Source organism: Anopheles marshallii, chromosome 3 (assembly GCF_943734725.1).
Source record: "Anopheles marshallii chromosome 3, idAnoMarsDA_429_01, whole genome shotgun sequence".
NCBI classification, from domain to species: Eukaryota; Metazoa; Arthropoda; class Insecta; order Diptera; family Culicidae; genus Anopheles; species Anopheles marshallii.
This window is the reverse complement of record NC_071327.1, coordinates 62,833,189-62,851,918: the sequence shown is the minus strand read 5'-3', so window position 1 is coordinate 62,851,918 and position 18,730 is coordinate 62,833,189. Positions and strand designations below refer to the sequence as shown.

General features: G+C 44.3%; 2 protein-coding genes across 2 annotated transcripts; both read left to right on the top strand.

Annotated features, from left to right (window-relative positions):
* The first annotated feature begins 488 nt into the window (after positions 1 to 488).
* On the top strand, positions 489 to 2,290 carry LOC128715729 (succinate dehydrogenase [ubiquinone] iron-sulfur subunit, mitochondrial). The gene is made up of 4 exons (XM_053810640.1): positions 489 to 548; positions 1,317 to 1,427; positions 1,508 to 1,812; positions 1,894 to 2,290. The coding sequence occupies exons 1-4, from the start codon at positions 489 to 491 to the stop codon at positions 2,288 to 2,290; spliced, it is 873 nt and encodes a 290-aa protein (XP_053666615.1).
* Positions 2,291 to 5,749: 3,459 nt separating this feature from the next.
* Positions 5,750 to 11,851, top strand: LOC128712087 (klaroid protein). The gene is made up of 5 exons (XM_053806982.1): positions 5,750 to 6,902; positions 6,980 to 7,186; positions 9,232 to 10,968; positions 11,237 to 11,349; positions 11,642 to 11,851. The coding sequence occupies exons 1-5, from the start codon at positions 5,750 to 5,752 to the stop codon at positions 11,849 to 11,851; spliced, it is 3,420 nt and encodes a 1,139-aa protein (XP_053662957.1).
* The last annotated feature ends 6,879 nt before the right edge of the window (positions 11,852 to 18,730 follow it).

Here is an 18,730-nt window from a genome sequence, read left to right as displayed (position 1 = left end):
TGTTTTTTCGTTTATTTTAGAAATGCTGTGCCCAATTTGTTTCATGTATATTTATGCAGACTTCTTTTCTACATTTATTAAACTTCGGTATTTTCCCTCAACTAGCACGAGCTAATAACGGTCGAATGATGTTTAACGAAACATTTGAAAAAGCATTTTCTTTTAACGATTTCGTCAAAACTATTCCACATTGAACGAAACATGCGTCAACCGGAACAACCACTCAACGAAACCCATGTCAAACAGATCCATCTTTTAACGAAAACAAAAAAAAAAACGTTTCTTGATTTGTTGCACTTTTTTGCGCCCTCTTATTTCACAAATTTGGGCAACGCAAATCGGTCAGGATCTTCGTGCCAGCGGAAAATCGCGGAATTCGTCGCCGCCCGTCGAAATCAAAACAATCTTCGAACGCTTCCTAAGCCCCGGTCCGTTGTGTGTTTTCGTGTGTGCGTTGTGTGCAAGGAAAAACCTTCGCAGCTAAAACGATGGCCGTAATTGCTGCGGATCTCAAGTTTCTGCTAGCTTGCCGTGGAACGTTCGGCCAGGTAATGCCTTTAACCCATTGGCGGTGGCGGGTTTTGTTGGCAGGTTTTCCTTCCAGAAACATCGTAGATGGTGGAGTGGATTGATTTATCAAACGTACCCATAAGCCCCTGGGATAAGTCGGATGCTGACGCACGTACCAAAACACACCAACATTGTCTCCGTGTTAAATTAGTGTGCCATTATATAACGTCTGCCGTGCAAAATGTGATAATTCCGAACGCACGAAGCTTTTAAAAATGGTTCCAGAAATGTTTTGATGGAATCGTAGAAGTCATTTCCCGGGGTTACCAATCTGTCAATTCCTTTTTCATCGTAAAGCACAACCATGGTCAACCTTATCGCTTCCCTGGATTGGCGCCAACACGGAGCGCTCTGAGGAAAGTGATGACTGGGTGGGTGAAAGGTGATCACGGGTCAACACGTCCCACCACTAATTGATTACAGCTCGCGTGGAATCTGGAATGCGCCAGACCTGTTTTCGTCGCCATTCCCTTTTCTTTCCCAATTTGTGCTGTAAATTATCACGATCGGCACGCGGCCACCGAACGAGTGTGACGCAAATTAATTCAGTAAATTTTATTGCCTCGTATACGCCAATTGACTTGTCGGCCTTCTCTCTCTACCGTTCATTCACGCCACGCCACCGTGTAGGTCAACAAGGCCAACGCGCGATCAAGTTAGCACTGGAAACGATTTTGCAGTTTGCGCTTGCTTTGAAATCGTGTTAACCGTGCCGTGAATTCGGTTTTTCTTGTGCTTCGTTTTAGATAAGAAACATTCACCTCGCTGCTGCCAGTAATGCTGCTGCTAAGAAAGTTAAAAAGTTCCAGATTTACCGCTGGAATCCGGATCAGCCCGAGCAGAAACCGTACAATCAGGTGAGCCCAGACACACGTAGAATGTTATGCAATGGCTGCATTTATGGTTAGATTGTATATCATCATTCTTTCACACACAGACGTATGAAGTCGACCTGAGTGCCTGTGGGCCGATGGTGCTGGATGCGTTAATTAAGATTAAGAACGAGATGGACCCCACGCTGACGTTCCGACGATCGTGCCGTGAAGGTATCTGTGGTTCCTGTGCCATGAACATCGGTGGCACCAACACGCTAGCCTGCATCAGCAAAATCGATGCGGATAACTTGGATAAACCGACCAAGATCTACCCTCTACCGCATATGTACGTGGTAAAGGATCTGGTGCCAGATATGAACAACTTTTACAACCAATACCGTTCGATTCAGCCTTGGTTACAGCGCAAGTATGTCTGCTGCTTATCAGCTTCGACCCTCCGGTGGCCTAGTAACTGACCTAACTCTCGTCGCACACTGTGTCTTTGCAGGAACGAAAGCTCCGAAAAGAAGGGTGATGCCCAGTACCTCCAGTCGGTGGATGATCGTGCCAAGCTGGACGGTCTGTATGAATGCATTCTGTGCGCGTGTTGTTCCACGTCCTGTCCGTCCTACTGGTGGAACGGTGATAAGTATCTTGGACCGGCGGTGCTGATGCAGGCTTACCGCTGGATTATCGATTCGCGTGACGAAAGCACTGCCGCCCGGTTGGACAACCTAAAGGATCCGTTCAGTGTGTACCGGTGCCATACGATTATGAACTGCACCCGAACGTGTCCGAAGGGTTTGAATCCGGGCAAGGCGATTGCCGAAATCAAGAAGCTATTGTCGGGTATCGCCAAGAAAGACGCACCCGGTCTAGAGACGGCCGCTCTTCACAACAAGTAAAGAGACCTCGGAGCCTCGGAAAGGCACTGCACATACATCCGCTTCCCAGTGCAGCTTTTGTTTGATAGCACACAGATAAACAAAGAAAAAAAAGGAAACGATGTGGATTAAGGAACTACTAGGAACGTACGTAACACGGTGTGTTGATAGAAGAAAGGAAAGTATTTCGATACCAAAAAAAAGAAACTAGCAGCTTCATCTTAAACGAATTGTTAAATTCAAACATTAATCGGTTACTTAAACACGACTACCACCGACAGCAACGGGCAGGCGGAAGTATTGTGCGTACAACAGTACGCTCTGTATTCCACTTGCTTGGTGCATAGATCCTACGGTGCAAAAATCAAACCAAAAACCTTATCCTGCCCCTGTCGAACGGTTCGATTTTAGTTTAATTTGCAAATTAGCAATGTAGTAGCGTTAGTTTTTCGATTCCAAATGCAACATTGAGGCCCCCTCTTACACCAATCCCAGTCCTACTACCCAGTGCGGTAACATACGAACGCGCGAGACATCAGAAAAGCAACAACACGTATAATCTACATCCACAATTTATTTATTTTCGTTCCGTAGCAAATGGATTTGTAATTATGAGGGAAATAAAGAATAGAATATCTACAAAACATTTGCTTGTTTAGTAAAAGAACAGTTGAATGAGATAGTGACTCTACCGAAGGGGATTTTAAAATGCCATTTTAAATAGCAAAAGTTAATATTCAAAATAAACTACCAAATGCGAACTACGGAAATTCCAGTTGAAACGGTTTTCGAAATTGGTACGAATATGAAAATTGATACAAAAATGTTGCTTGGGCAGTTACACGGCATTCGTCAACACAGGGCTCTTATACGCGATGGAATTTTGTTGTTGTCATTTCTTGAATTCGTGTATAAAGCTTACCTTCCTCTCTTTATAGACTGAAAATGCTTCAAATTCCCACTCGCAAGTAGGAATTAGTTTAAATCAAATTATTGCTAAGCCATATGATTTATAATTCAAGCAAAAATCATTCGATTCATTCATGACACGATAAACTAAACGAAAGATCTACCGTTAACAATGTCGCTAAGAACCCTGTCCAGATCTGGAGGTGGGTTTGACAGGTCTGGATGTGAACGAATCCCATCCGGAGCGGTAGTTTTGTTCGTTCAATGTGTGTGTCGCACGGGTAGCAGAAAATGGATTAAAATTTCTTGTAAAAATTGCTGATTTTGTGGTAGAAATAGTTGCAAAACATCGGTAAAACTGCACTGCAGGTACGTACATTCGAGAACCGTTGGTATTGTGTAGGATTTTGTCGAAAATCGAGTGTTTCATCGGTGCGACGACGGGATGACGCGAACTTCTAGGGTAACGCGTCCCCTGTGGGTGCTACCGCTGCTTCGTTACGATGTTGTTTGTATTGTACGGCTTGCTTTTCTTCCCGCGGCAAAACGGTTCGCGGTGTGACGAGGTAGCATTGCCTTTGGGCTTTTGGCCGTGGGTTGTACGGTGATCAGCTCCAGTTTCTTCCACAGTGCCACAGGAAAAGAGAGATCGTATGAAGTGAGTTTGTTTATTTATAACCACATTAAACCTCTTGTGCCCTTTAACGTTCTGCTTTCATGCCTCGAACGCATCTGAAGTGGACTGCCGAAAAGCATAATTGGTGGCTTCGCAATCGGATCGATCATCCGACACTTGGGTAGAAAAGCACCAACCGGGCTCTCATCCGTATTCGAGCGCAAATGATGATTGATACGCTTCTTCTAAAATTCAAGAGCATTGCGTTTTATCATCAACCGCGGCAAGATAACCTATACAGACGCATTATTCAATTGGCTAACATGCTCGTACGCAGGGAATGGACCGCTTGATCGAACACCCTAATCCGGCTTCTTCACGGTGCAGTGAACGGTGCAAACAATCTCAAGCACACGAGCAGGGTGGGGCCGCATCGAGCATAGAACGCGAATGAGCGAATAATCAAAAATTCGAAAACCTCCAACCGTTGCGCCGATACACGGGCTAAATGCGGCCCGCGATCACGCGCGACCAACGGCGTGCGCTTTAAATGAAAGTAATCGTCACACGACCAAAACGACCATCGGATTAGAAGTGTAGCAGTGGAAGAAACCGGGTCTCAGACGGTGTTCCACACCAACACGCACTCACTCAAGAAACATTTAACATTCGGTACAGCATACATCCGTCGACGATTGGTGACGCACTTGTTTACGGGGATCCTATTTTTAACAGATGCGTCCCATACGCCCCATACGAATTCGGTGCGGTGAAGCGAAAGAATAGAGCACAAACATGAGAATGATGATGTATGCTGCATCGTACTACGGAGCGTTAGCAGCGGTTTGGAAGTTCTCTTTAAAGTGCAGCTGTAGTTTTATTCGCACGAAATAAAACTTCATCTTTCCCCGCTGCATTCTCTAGAGGGGTGATCGAAATCGATGCATTTAAACCAGTCACGCATGAGAAGAATCACCACGCGATCAAGAGATTTTTAATTGCTTTAAAGGGCGAAGGGATTGCGGAGAGAGTATTTTTTCAGTTCCAGTGCCCACATACGTGGAACTCTTTTAGACCGTCCACTTGGGTAGAGGAGCTTTGGTAGGTCCAAACTGAAATTGAATGAAACAGTTGATGCGTCCGCCAGAGAGGCCGGCATATTGCATTGAATTGTCAGACTACGTTGCTCGATTGTCGGTGGTTTAGAACATTTCTGCAGTAGGCCACGACGGACCGCGAAGCGGTGATTGTTGTACCGCATAAGTAATTGAAAAGTAAAGGAATTCTAGTAAGATTACGCGTGTAGTTACTGTCAGCGTGTCAGTAACTTGTACAAAACATTCAATTTGTACATTACATAGCAAACCCCCTTTGCATAGCCTTGTAGAAGCATAAATCAAGTTACAAGATTGTTTACATTTAGCGTGTACACCACCGGGCATGAATGGCGCGAAGCATGTGAAGTGTTAATTACACATCGCCGACTTTGGTATGAGATTTTGTTGCGCGGGTGGTGGGAGCGTTTTGAAGCCACCAAAAAGGGGCGAGTTATTGAATTTCAATGTCAGTATTCTAATATTTCCAGTTTAGGTGACGTGGAGAGCCCGAACGGATATAGTGTGTACGTGCGTAGGCCCGTCAAAGAATTCATGTTCTGCGTGTACAACCGCCTACCTCTGTTTTTACATGTGTATGTGTGTGAATGTAGCTATTGCTACGGGTTTCAATGATCATGGGTTGCTGTGCTGACTGTGTACAAGCATGATCGTGCGTGCCACTTTGTTTATCTATGTTATGTGCCTGTGATGTGCCTTTATCTTTATTGTGTCTTCTTTTTATCTTCCTTTTTTTCAGATGACACCCAAGGCCGGATAGAAGAAGCAAAATAAACAACTTCTGGCAATAAAAGTGAAAAGAATTAGAAAAAATAACAGCAGCAGTCGTACACGTTCACCATGTCTCAACCACAGAATATCGGCGATGTAATAGATACCCGGCGACGGTCACGTTCCAAAACTCCCAGCATGAACCTACGCGTCAGCTCCGACCGTGAGCTGAACGGCTCGGAAACATCACCCGGTCGAAAAGTGCGCAAAACGCCTACGGTCGGTATGATCGAGGAGGAAGCATCACCCACCGTCCAGAAATCTGTTGCGGCCGCTCAAGGACGGCCCAACACGGTGCGTACTGCCCGCAACGTAACCTCGGACTACTCGTCCGAGGATGTATCGCCGGACCGAGCACGGCAGGCGGCAATGGCAGTGGCCGCAAACGCACAGCTATCGAAAACCACCAGCCAGCTGACGCAATCGTCCGTTAATACCACAACAACGAAGACCACCACCCAGCAGACGACGATCATTCTCGATGGTGGCAAGGAAAAGCTAAGCACCACACAAACCGTCACACAGACCAGTGCAAAGGCAAACGAGAAAGATAATGCGACCAGCGGGAAGGAAAGCCTTTCGAGTTCGCCAAAGAAAGACACCGAGACGCAAAAGTCTTCAAGCACAGCCTCAACCGTCACGCGAAGCACCAAAATGGCCGCTGCCACTGTTATTCGTACGAGCACGCCCAAGAATGCCGCTCAAAAGCTGACCACGTCGAAGGTGATGCTATCGCCGGAGGAGTTGCAACAACATGCGGCCTACAAAGAGTACCTGGAGGCGGGCGAGTACTGGAACAAGTACCCGAAGACGGATTACACGTACTCGGAGCTGTCGCCCCATCGGCGTGAGGTAGCACCTGGTCTGGTTGCAATGCCGAATATGTCCCGGCCGAGCCTGAACAAGCACGCCGAACGGGTGCAAACGATGATCCAGCGTAATCCCGAGCAGGAAGCGTTTATACGCGAGCGCTATACCTCGGCACGGTCGCGTTTGATCCGATCGAATCCGTACGATTCGAACGACGAGACGGATGATCTGGCGCAGAGCAAAAGTAGCCATCGGCAGCAACAGCGCGTAACGGTCGAGCATCGTTCGATCGTGAGCCGTTTCTTCCTGTCGATTGTGACGATCTGCTTTACGTGCGTCGATGCCGTGCGCAGCGTGTTCCGTCGTCGGGATGAACAGCACATGTACTACACGCGCATTGAAGACGAGCGAGGTATGTGTCGAATGTAATGTATGGTCCAAGCCAAGATGGTTCGATTATCGATTGAAATGTTTTCGTTTCTGTTTTAGGCTTTTTTACGCGCGTGTACGGTTCTGTGACGTCCTTCTTCGTGAACGTATTCAAACGCATTTATATGTTCATATCTTCCGTAATGTTTTTGGACGCTTGGTTGCTTCAAACAACGGCAGGTAATGCGGAACAACAGCAGGGCGGTCAACGAAAGCGTCGCTTCCTGCTGTTCCTGTTGCTGCTGCTACCATTCTTGGTTATCGGAGGTAAGTGTTGCAACAAGTACACGACGCTCACGAGACTTCATTTTTTCATTAATACTTAACTTGTGCCGTATCTTGAACTGCACGTTAACTTAAGTACACGCGTGAAACGAATATTTTCCTTAATCTCATTTCATAACAATCAAAACTGATAATGAGTTTGCGCGGGATTATTGTGATTTTTTTTTTCTAACCAAAGTTCTCTCTGTCGCCCTCTTTCACTTCCTTCACGTTGCCTTCTTTCCAAACCCCGACATACACTCTACAGGTACCCTGCTCTACCTAGATCCTTCTGCGCTGGAAGCGGTTCGCGCATACCTTCCGTCTGCTTTGCCAGACCTGCCCGAACTCACCCTTCCGAACCTTCCCGATATGCCGAACCTGCCCAGCGTACCGCTTCCCGACGCTGAGTCGGTGAAACAGTACGTCGGCGATCGGTGGACCGATTTGTCCGATTTGACCGGGTACTATCTTGAACAGTTGAAGCTTGCGTCTCAGAATTCGGCCGATGCCGTCCGCCAGCTGTGGGAAGGAGGGCCCGAAGAATCAAGTGCCTAAATGTGTATGGCGCGCGCGCCCGTAGAGGAGTTGTTTGCTCTACCGTGTTAGCATGTGTTTCTTTTTTTTTCTTTCTTCATCTTGTTTGCCATTTAATTTTTCTTGGCTTAATCAATACTTATAGCTTAGTTAATGATCGGTTCAGAGCAGGCTGGAGAAGGTCCTCGGTCGATCTTCGTAATGCCATAATTTTATTCTGGTTTAAAAGTTTAACCGTCAAGAAGCGTACGGATTCATCACAAGCATTATTATCACACGATTAAGTCAAGCCAATAGAAACGTATCTCTCTCTATTTCGTTTTAATGTTTGCATAATTCCAAAACGATTAGACATCGTTTTTAACTGTTTTATTATCTTTTTTGTTTTAAAACACCACTTGCCATCAATCTACCACCGAGCAAAACTATATTGCGTAAAAAGCAAACGATAATTACGTAAAAAGCAAAAAGGAATAAAAATTAGCATAACGTTTCCGTAAGAGAATGGATAGAGGAAAAGGATACAGTATAACTACGAATAAGTTGCTTTCCCGTACCGCAAAGAACAGTACACATTAGTTTCAGAATTTGTTTGTCACTCCTCGCACGTATAGCCGCGAAGTACAATCAGCACGAAATGTTTTATGTTACTTTTCTTTACTTTTCGGACCCATATCTGATTGTCTTGCACATTACATGAAATGCTTTTGTTTATGTTTTTTTTTTGTTTTTGTCATTTGAGGTTAGGCTAGTTACGTTACTTAAGAACATTGTCAATTATCTTCGCTACAACACACGAATAGGCCAGTAAAGTTTTCGCGAGTTAAATAAAGAGCGTATGGACGCAATGGGTTGTCCAGCGACAAGCAAAACGATCGACGTGAGCGTTTATTTTTCGCCTGTTTTTACGTACGGTAGTAAAGAAATTAAAGTTTGGCATTTGGAAGATACACTTGAAGTTGTCTGTACGCGCGCACATAGCTGAACGAGCTTCTTAAGAGAGGGAAATTGTAATAGTGCCAGGTAAGCAATAGTCTTTTCTGTTTGTCTGTATGTGTTCTTTTTACACTTTACTTTCTTAATTGCGATTTGTCAGAAGTTTGTTTTAATTTTGTTTGTTTCTAGTTTGTTTTTGTTCGTATTGCGTTTTTTTTTTCTTCTAATGTACGTCCGTCCTCTATCCTTCTCTCTGTTTCTTTCGTGTGACTAGATGTTTTGGGATGAAGAAATTGTTAGTTGAATGTGAAGTTTTGCTATAAGAACCTTTGGTTTTGGTTACAAGTTTGCTGATTCGTTTGATTTCGTTTTGATCGGTTTATGTGAAAAAATTTAACCTTATATTTTGGACATTCATGCAAATAACAAAATAATCGTTCATGTTAACGAATAAGAGAAGGTTAGAGGGCGACATCTATGTATTAAACACCTTTTTTTATCCTTAATCCTTTTACATTTTAGAAACAAACTGTCGTGTAATGTTATACGAAAGTAATTTATGATTCTAATTTTAGCGTACTTGTTGGCGGATGAGGATCAAACGATCGTATTGCCTGCCTCGTCCCGGGCCACACTCGCCCTCTCATCGCTGTCCCGCATTCTTCCATCAAACCTCAAGGATTCGGACGCGAATATGGAATCTTTTTACCAGTACTTGAACGAAAAGAACCTCAACTTCCGCGCGAATGTGCATTCCGCATCGTCGTTCCTTGCAGCACTGTCACCGTTCGGCTGGATACCGGCCATCTCCTGGCCTTGGTCATGGTCGTGGAGTTGGATTGTTGGTGATGGGTTCAAAAAAGACACGCCGTATCGGGAAACCATTCGCAACACCCTTCAGCGTACCCTTAGCAAGGAAGAGTTCGATGAACTCATGCGGTACATCGATGGGTATATCGATGGGGTGATGGAACAAAAGTACGCTTCCAAACTAGAAGTAGAACGGTTACAGAGGTCGATCGAATCGGAAGCTACAAAGGAAGCTATTACCCCCGCAATTACCGTCCACGTTGCGCAAGTAATCGAGGAAAGCTTGAAGTCCTACAACTACCATCTAACAGACAGTGATGTGGATAAGGTGGCGGAAAAGGTCCACCAAGCGTTGCAAGCCAACTATCCCCAGCTATTCAAGGAATCGTCCAAGAGCGAAGACACTACCCCGGAAAGAGGTACCGTCGTGCTGTCGAAGGAATACATTGCCGAGATTCAGCGATTGGTTGAGCAGCATATTACGGTGCAAAACAATCACTACGTCATCGGTGGTTCTGAGCTGGAGGATATTCTGGCGCGCATACTATCGTCCGATAAACTGAGCGCTTTAATCGATCAACGAATCGTTGCGAACAGTGTCGCACAGTCTGAAGATCGCAGTACGGCTGATCAACGCCAGCGAGAAGCGTTGGTGGACGATCTTCGCAAAGAGCTGAAGGATATTAAGGCACACTTTAGCGAGCAGCTGCTGAGCAGCAGTGTCACGTGGGAGGAACGCCTTCTATTGGTGCAGCAAAATCAAAAACAGTTCGAAGAACAGTTGAAAGCCTACAGGTTAGAGAGTAACGCGTTGTACCAAAAACTGCTCGCCGACATTGACAATCGTTTGAACGCGTTAAAGGAGGAAAAGTATGAAGGAGTGAATAAGGTTATTCGCGAGAACATTATCACAATATTGGGCCTTAATGTAAAGCAAGACATTGCCGATGGTGATCTGCGTGCGTGGATTAACGGGCTGTTCGTAGCACGGGACCATCTAGAGCAGCGGTTGCAGGAGAAACAGGCGCAGGTGAATGTGGACGTACGTGAGGAAATCGATCGAGCCGCGAGCCGTTTGATGAAGGAAATAAGCGAACAGATGCGCATGGAAATGATGCTGCGTTTGAAGGAAGAATCGGTACGAGAAACTTCCACTGTCAGCCATACAACTGTTACCTCAGAGTCGTCGACCGGAGGAGATGATACCCCGGCTAAGATTACCAGCTCCAATCTCACCGAGGACGACGTGAAGCGAATTGTCCGTGATGCTCTAATAGTGTACGATGCCGACAAGACGGGTATGGTGGACTACGCGCTTGAATCGGCCGGCGGCCAGGTGCTTTCGACCCGGTGCACCGAAAGTTATCAGGCGAGTTCGGCCGAATTTCGTATCTTCGGCATTATACCGATATGGTATCCGTCCAACACACCGCGAACGGTCATTTCGCCCACGATGGAACCAGGCCAGTGCTGGGCGTTCCAAGGATTCCCCGGATATTTGGGTGAGTGGCACAATGACCCTCTAGCTTTGCATTAGCCGTTTCTCTTTGTTTCATTCAGTATCGTATGGCTCGATAAATGTTCCGTTTGTTTATGTTTTTGTTTCTTCCGTTCATTGTTTTGTTTATCTCGCTTTCCTTATTTCCTTATTATCTTTCTTTTATGTTATGTACCTTTTTCTTAGATTATTCCTACTTGCGTTCAAAACCATTCCATTTTCTAGTACCGACCCTTCCACTGTTGCTTATTTCTTCTCTTCTCTATTTCTAGTCATACAATTAAATACCGAGATTATCGTGACTGGCTTCACGCTGGAGCATATTTCCAAACTGCTTGTATCGAACGGATCAATTAGCTCAGCCCCGAAGCACTTCACTGTTTGGGTAGGTTTCGATTGTGTCTCCAATGGAACTGTATCGTTGTGGTAGTGTCGTAATTGGGGAGAGCAAGAAGTTTTCGTGACGGGAACCCTTTTAGTTGTTAGTGTCAATTGATCGATGGCATGTATCCAAATTCAAAAAGCGTATTTCTTGTTCGAAACCTTCCACCGTTCATCCCATAACTAATGGCATGTCGTAATCCGTAGCGAGGCATAGTTACCGCAATAGTGCGTAGTAGAAACAACGGTATGGTATCGGTTTCTAACTTCTAACTCTGCTTCCTCTTACATCACAGGGTCTGGTGGCACTGAACGATCCCGAACCTGTCCTGCTGGGCAGCTACGAGTACCTGGACAAGATGGGCAGTAGTGTGCAGTACTTCCCGGTGCAAAACAACGACTGGAACAAGCCATTACAGATTGTTGAGCTACGCATCGAATCGAACCACGGCAATATTCACTACACCTGCCTTTACCGATTCAGAGTGCATGGCGATAAGGTGTAATGGTAACATTTCAAAGTTCAATAGCAATGAAGGTTTTTGTTTTTAGTTCGCAGCTATTTGAGATGAGACGGGGCGATACTTTTAAATTGTTTTACATATTTATTTCTCAGTTATGACGAACGTTTTAACGTGTCGCGCGTCGCATTGCAGTCCACAATGTAAATAATGATTTTGTTTTTGTTTCATGCTAGTGTGTAATTTAATTGTATTTGTGCGTCCCCGTTTTGCTAGACAAAGCGTAGGAATTATACCATTGATTTTAGAGTTTAGGATGCTGTCGTTTCGAGTGTCCCATCGCTAGCGCATTAGTAGGAAATTGTTGTCTATAATGTCAGTCCGTTAGAAGGTTTATTTTTTATCGATATATTTTAGCTACTTTATATATACAATACCAAAAACTTAAGCAACAGCAACAGTTGTGCGAATTTAATTTCACTTTTCTTACATTTCACATTAATCTTTTTGTTTTTATTTCTATTTAACACCCCCCCTGTTCGATATGTTTTCTAATACCTTTTACGGTCTCGTTGATACTTTTCTCCTGCTATTCGTCCTTCGAATAACGCTTTGGATATAAGTTACACAGGCTAACCTTTTCTTATTTCAACTAATGAAAACTAAGTGTTTCTGTTTATTTCTTTCTATTAGTTCTCTCTAACCAAAGGTGTGTTTTTTCATAAATTTTCACTATAAAATGACCAATAACGTTTCATGTTTTGTTTTCTGTTACTTGCGCGTTTGATCTACATACGTCAGAGCCATTTAATTACTTAAATAGATTGTATTATGGTTTTCTCGGTTCAGTATCGATTTTTTTTTACATTATTTGGAATCGTTTTAAAGAATCAAATGAATAGTACGTCCTAGTTGTGTTCATTGACTCTAGCAATATTTTCAGGGCAGTTGTACAACACAGAATTACCTATAAATTAAGTTCGCTATAATGTTATAAATACTTTCGAAGCATATATACCTCTAAACCCTCTAAACACAAGCTGATTAAGCAAACACATGTTCATAATAGGAGTCAAGTATTAGCAGTTGATTTTGTCCTGGAAAACTAAGTGCTGTATGATGTTTTGGATTGATTTTACTTACTAAACGAAGGCTAACGTAAGAATCAAACTACCATAGCTTAAGCTAGTCGTATCATGGGAGTACTAACCGACCAAATGTCAAGATAATAAAGAACCATAGCGGCCTTACTGATAGAAACAACAAAATAAATGGACAGTGAAAGTTAAGAAAGGAATTCGTAACACAGACACACGATGGGTCCAGTTGAGCTAGAAAAGGAAACGGTGGTTTCAATTTTAACCATTTCGAACAACTTCATTCCAAATTGAGTAATGTGTGATACGATCGATTGTTTGATTGTATTTTTTTTTTACAAAATTCTTATCAGCATACGTAAGTTAGTTATCATTACCAGAGAAAAAAAGGTTTTATCGTTTAACTACAATTTCAATAACTATGTATTAGTACAAATCGGGCACAACAAATGATAATTGCTATCATATTTTGATTTAGTTTTCCCACTTGCCAAACGCACGCAGCAAGGCCAGCGCTAAAGCGACTGTTTAATGTTTTTTTCTTCTTATCAGCAGTTACAGTAAAACAATTAAAGTAAAAGCAATGAAATCGTAACGGAAAAAGGATAGGGAAACGTGTGAATGGTAGAATTAAGTGTAGCAGTAAAGACTAAAAAACGCCATCCTCGTAATAAAATGAAACGTTGTCTGGGTTGAATCATAAAGTACAGTGGTGATGGCTGTTGTGTTGTGTCGAGGAATGCGGAAGCCGGCAGTGGGTTTTAATGACTGAGAAATTAAGTTATGTGTTTTTTTTTTCATATGCTGTTTAATCGAATATGTCCTCTTGCGAAGGTGTTAAACGGATGTTATCGTTATACTTATTGCGTGAAAATACCTTAAAGTAATGCTTCATAACTTTGGAAGGTTAATAACTATATCAAGCTACGCGTTTGAATCACCGGATTCTGTGTAATGCGAATGACACCGAACAATATCGGATTCGTGCGTTGACCTGAAATAGAGAAAATACCCTTAACTACTGTATAATGAATGTTTTAGTTGCATTTAAACCGTACGTTTAATTGTTATTGTGTTTTTTATCGTTATTTTAGAACGAAATTCTATTAGGACGAGCCCAAAAGGTTCTATGCTGTGCATTTAAAATCAAAGCTCCTTCTGCTATGCTGAACTCAGTAGCACCAGCGGCACACACAAAAGTACCAACTTTATGCAAACGGAGTACTAACAAATAAACAAAACTGCTTCCCGCACATAGCTCAAAGTGTGGAATGTGGAAAAACAGAATCGCGCTGTGCTACGCCATGCCAGGGGCTAATCCTCGAGGGCACTTGAAGAAGAATAATTGCATCGCGGTGTGGAAAGCGCAAAATGCAGCCAGTTGCAGCGTACTACGTACCGGTCGCCTGTCTGCTTCACTTGCTGGCGGGTGGAGTGCCGGGACGAGTCTTTTTGTGTGTCCCCGGGAAAACCCAAAACCCGCCTCGCATCGGATGCAAATGGTGCGGGATGGTTAAATGCTGCTGCACACCCTGCATAGCTTTATTTCCCGGGCTCATCCACTGTCCACTGAATCGTCGGTCTTTATTCGTTTCCTTCACACAACCGCATGGTTTTCCTCCGTGGAAAGTGGTTTGTAAAATGGTTTCCCATTTTCGGAGAATGAAAGTGTCAAAGAAAATTATCTTCTCCCCCACCCCCGTTCGAAACTGTTCGAGGTGGAAAATGAAAAATGAGCTTCCGGTTTCACGATGAACCGGTGTGTGTGTTCGTTGTCGGTGCTCCCGGTGATAATGTACGGGAGCGAGGCACGAGGCTTGGAAAATGGTTGTGTGCCGGGGCGCAGAATGAATATTTCATTATTCAAATGCTTCAAACGATTAGCTTACCCAAAGATAATGGCGGAAGGAGGGTGGTGGTGGGGAGAGGGAACACGTTAGGAAAAAAGGGTTGTGCACAGCCCGAAGCTTTTCGCTTTCCCTTTCGTTCCCGGAATTGTCGGTAGCCGTAGCGTCTAACAGCGGTGCTGGAGGGAAATGGAGCAAATATTAATTATGGCCAGGAGTTTCTTGGGAAATTATTTTAGTTTCCGTTGCATTCATTGCGCCGAAATGCATTCGGGTATGCCCTACTTAAAAGAGGGGGTAAATTAAAATAACGATCAATTTGTAAGTAATTTTAACTATTTAAAGTGTATGTAATGTTCGAGGTCTCTCTTTGTTTTATAACCACCGTCACTAATGCATTTCCTCCCCTTTTAATGAGGAAATCTGATCCATCCCAATTCCGTAATCCTTTCGTCCTGCCACCGTCCATCCCTTTGCATCGCGAAAGGTTCATGTTACAAACATTCCTTTGCTCTTGTCCAACCGGCGATGGAACCGGTAGTGTAGCAGCAAACATCCGACGAAAAAAAGGGCAAGTGGATTACGGGAACAAAAAAAAAAACACACACACAAAAAGAGACCGTGGTGTAGTCAGCTTGAACGTATAATTTTCCCTACCCACGGTACGTTCTTGTGCGCCATTCCCGGGAAGGAAAAGTCGAAATATGCATCAAAATCGAATGAAATATTCATTCGACCGTGAGCTGCTGGGGTAGGACGAACCGGACCCGGGACGTAACGTTGATGATGAGGATCCTTTCCCACCGACATTAAGAACCGCTGATGGAGGAGGAGAGAGATCATCATACTTTTGGGGGCGATTTGACCGGCCTGTCTCGCAAAGGCCGTTGTGATGTCTTAATATCGGACGGTTTGCACACAAAAGCCGCCCTCGCCACCCGAAACCATGGATGGAGATTTTTGATGGCCTTTCCCCCCGGGGCGCCCCTTTCAGCGGCATGACGAGCGAAAACTGTTGGAGCTAAGAACCAGCGGGAAGACAAACACATGAAATGGTTGTGTATCGCTTTGTAAGGTTCTCTCTCTCTCTCTCGATGGAACAATCAATACATATTACTGACTGCTTTATCATCGTTTCAGGATCTGGCGTCGGTCGCGGTGCAATCAGCGTGCGGAAATCGAGAGCCTCAGCTGATCGTTAATCGAAGGACTCGTCTCCGTCCGGAAAGCTACGGACTATTAACCCCGTGGCGAGTGGATTACTACGCGCGGCTAGTAAAGATAAGCACTGCAAGAAACGTAACGAAACGAAAGGAAATTACAGCAGAGAAAGGTCTCTAACGTTGTAAATAATATGTGCCTCATTTAGCTGGATTCGAACAGTGCGTTTGAGCGATCATTTCACAAACACACACACAAAGAATGGTAGCGTGTGGTACAATTTATTCAACACGCTTCAATCGCGCGTCATTCTTCATTTACAGCCACGGCGGAACCATGCCCGTCACCGTCACGGCACGGACTGATTTTATTATTACGAAAATTCAAATTAGCCACTCGCCCCTCCCGGCTTCCGACACCTTCCGCAGGACAGTGTGTGGAAATGGCCACGGAATGGCCAGCCGGCAGGCGAAGGAAACGGGGAGCATGACATCAATTAATGCTAATATAATTGGTCCGGAAGGAGGTGTGTGCAGTTCGCTTTTCCCTGGGGTCGACCCCACGTCCCACCGGGAGGGGGATGGGGATGGGGATGGGGTGGAGAATTCCTTTACGCATTTATTATGATGTGCTTTTTTACCGGAGCACCGAGAGGATGCTCGTTTGTGGGATTTTATTTTTCCACGCCTTTTTGTCTCGGGTTATTTGATTTTAACGACCTTTTCCTGGGACCGCTGTAAGTTAGTTTGTTTAAAGTAAAAAAAAACATCTGTAGAAGAGTATAGTTGTTAAATTGCTTTATCCGTTTTTGGGAAGCAAACATCCTTTTCAATAGCGAAATAGCAATATTGTTAACAACGATAGCACTCTTGCGCATCGGGAACGCTTGAATTGGACGATATCAAAGATAAAAGACTCTCGATGTATTTTCCAAAATTTCCATCTTCAATCACGCTTTGCTGAACGCTTGCACGGTGCGCTAACAAACAAGAGTCCTGCTGCCTCTACTCGACACAAGGAAAAAGGAACAAGAAAGAGCGAGAGAGCGGGAGAGCGCAATAGAATGTTTAATGGAAAAACAGGATTTGAGAAAATGGGGGAGGGGGTTGGAGTTTTCCCCTTTCATACAAACCGCATGCGAGAGCGCAACGGAGTTCGTGTGAGAGTAAGCTTAACCGTTCTCCACCGTTCTGGTGAGCGAACGATCTCATAATCTGCTACGGAAAAGCGTGCGAACACTGATGCTGGTGTGTTTGTTTTGTATCGATTTTTCCACATCGCTCGCCACTCGTGGATGTAGCAAAAGGCGCCTCGGTGTGCGTGTGTGAGTGTAAGCAGCAAGTGTATCACTATGCGTGGTAACCTTTGCCAGCAATGGCATGAGATGAAACAGTGCGATTTGGTGTACGTTCGCATGGGTAACTTAAGACTTTTCCAAGAGGCGTCAGAATATTGAGAAAGCAAGACCTGCTTATGAATTCTCAAGTGGCCAGTAACTGTTTACAACTGTAAAGGATGTTTCAAAGATGTTCTTCAATATTCAATCAACGTTAGCTTAAAAACCCGGCTCAAAGTTCAACATGACGAGCTGACATGGTCATGATACCAAGCTGTTTCCAAGGAAACTCCGTCCAAGGTTGCTCATCTCAACTGCATCTCTGGCAGGTGTAGCTCCACTTGTTCCAACCATCGACACTCTGTACTCCTCATGACTGACGTGTCTTTGACAAGGACCTTCTGGTAGGGCATTGGACCGGTATCCTCATCCTCCTACTCCAAAGTGTCTCAAATATGCTCAAATATAATCCGTAGCACCCACTGATTGAAAACAAGTTGGCGTCCTCCGCTCATTTCGATTGAGATTGATTAAAGAATCTTTTAAGAAGAGTCATCCATATGAAACTTTAGCGAGGAGTCATTCAAATCTGGAGTCGACTCTCAAAAGATTGATGAATCCTCAGAGCAGCGTGGCGGATCAAATTCTTTGAAGGTCTATCATCTTGGATGACTCATGATTCTTAGAGGATTTATGAATATTTGGAATAGAGATTCAGATTCATTAATCCAATTCAAATATTCATAAATCTTAATCAGATTTATCCATGGCTAACTGAGACATTCATAGTCTAGGGAATATGTGTTTAGCTGCCGTCCCCATTGAAAATTAGAGGTAGTTGAGCACCTTAGGTTCAACACTAACAGAGTAACTAGAGAAGGTCCTGGAAGCTGAATTCCCCAGTCAATCCCATCATAGTCATAGAGGACTATTACATTTATGTCTTCACGGAGTCACCTGAAACTCTGCTCCCCAATCAGGGAACTCCTATTACGGTCAAAGCCTTCGACAACCCTATACTTTACCTTCGTCCCAGTGATCCTCAATCCAATCCTTCAAGAACTCGCGTTTTGGCCGAGCTAAACTAAAACCAAGTCGTGTATCTAAAAAGATAACGTTTCTAGAGCAAATAATGATCCAAGTAGGTGCCAGTGTCAATGTGTATTCCAGGAAACGTTTGACCGGTTTCTGTTCTGTGCAAACCCGAAAACAATTGCGTGCTGTCACTGGCTTCGAACACTAACCTTGTTTTCTTGCGCGTGTGTGTGCGTGCGCGGTTCCATATCGTGCTATGTAAACAGAACGAGCGCTGTCATCTCGGAGCACGCTCCGTGAAAAAACCAAACTCTTCTGGAAAAACGCTACACAAGGCTGCTTTGCATACCATTTTCCCCAGGTAAGAACGCGTGCTCTTCCGCTCTCTTTCTCTCTCTCTCTCTCTTCGGTGGTGTTGCTTCTTTCGCTCTCTTCGCTCTGTGGCGGT

Coding starts and splice junctions, on each gene's coding strand:
- LOC128712087 (XM_053806982.1), top strand. CDS start 5,750: ATGTCTCAACCACAGAATATCGGCGATGTAATAGATACCCGGCGACGG. Junction 7,187..9,231: donor ACCATTCTTGGTTATCGGAG/GTAAGTGTTGCA, acceptor TTCTAATTTTAG/CGTACTTGTTGGCGGATGAG. Junction 11,350..11,641: donor CGAAGCACTTCACTGTTTGG/GTAGGTTTCGAT, acceptor CTTACATCACAG/GGTCTGGTGGCACTGAACGA.
- LOC128715729 (XM_053810640.1), top strand. CDS start 489: ATGGCCGTAATTGCTGCGGATCTCAAGTTTCTGCTAGCTTGCCGTGGA. Junction 1,428..1,507: donor AGCAGAAACCGTACAATCAG/GTGAGCCCAGAC, acceptor TTTCACACACAG/ACGTATGAAGTCGACCTGAG. Junction 1,813..1,893: donor CAGCCTTGGTTACAGCGCAA/GTATGTCTGCTG, acceptor GTGTCTTTGCAG/GAACGAAAGCTCCGAAAAGA.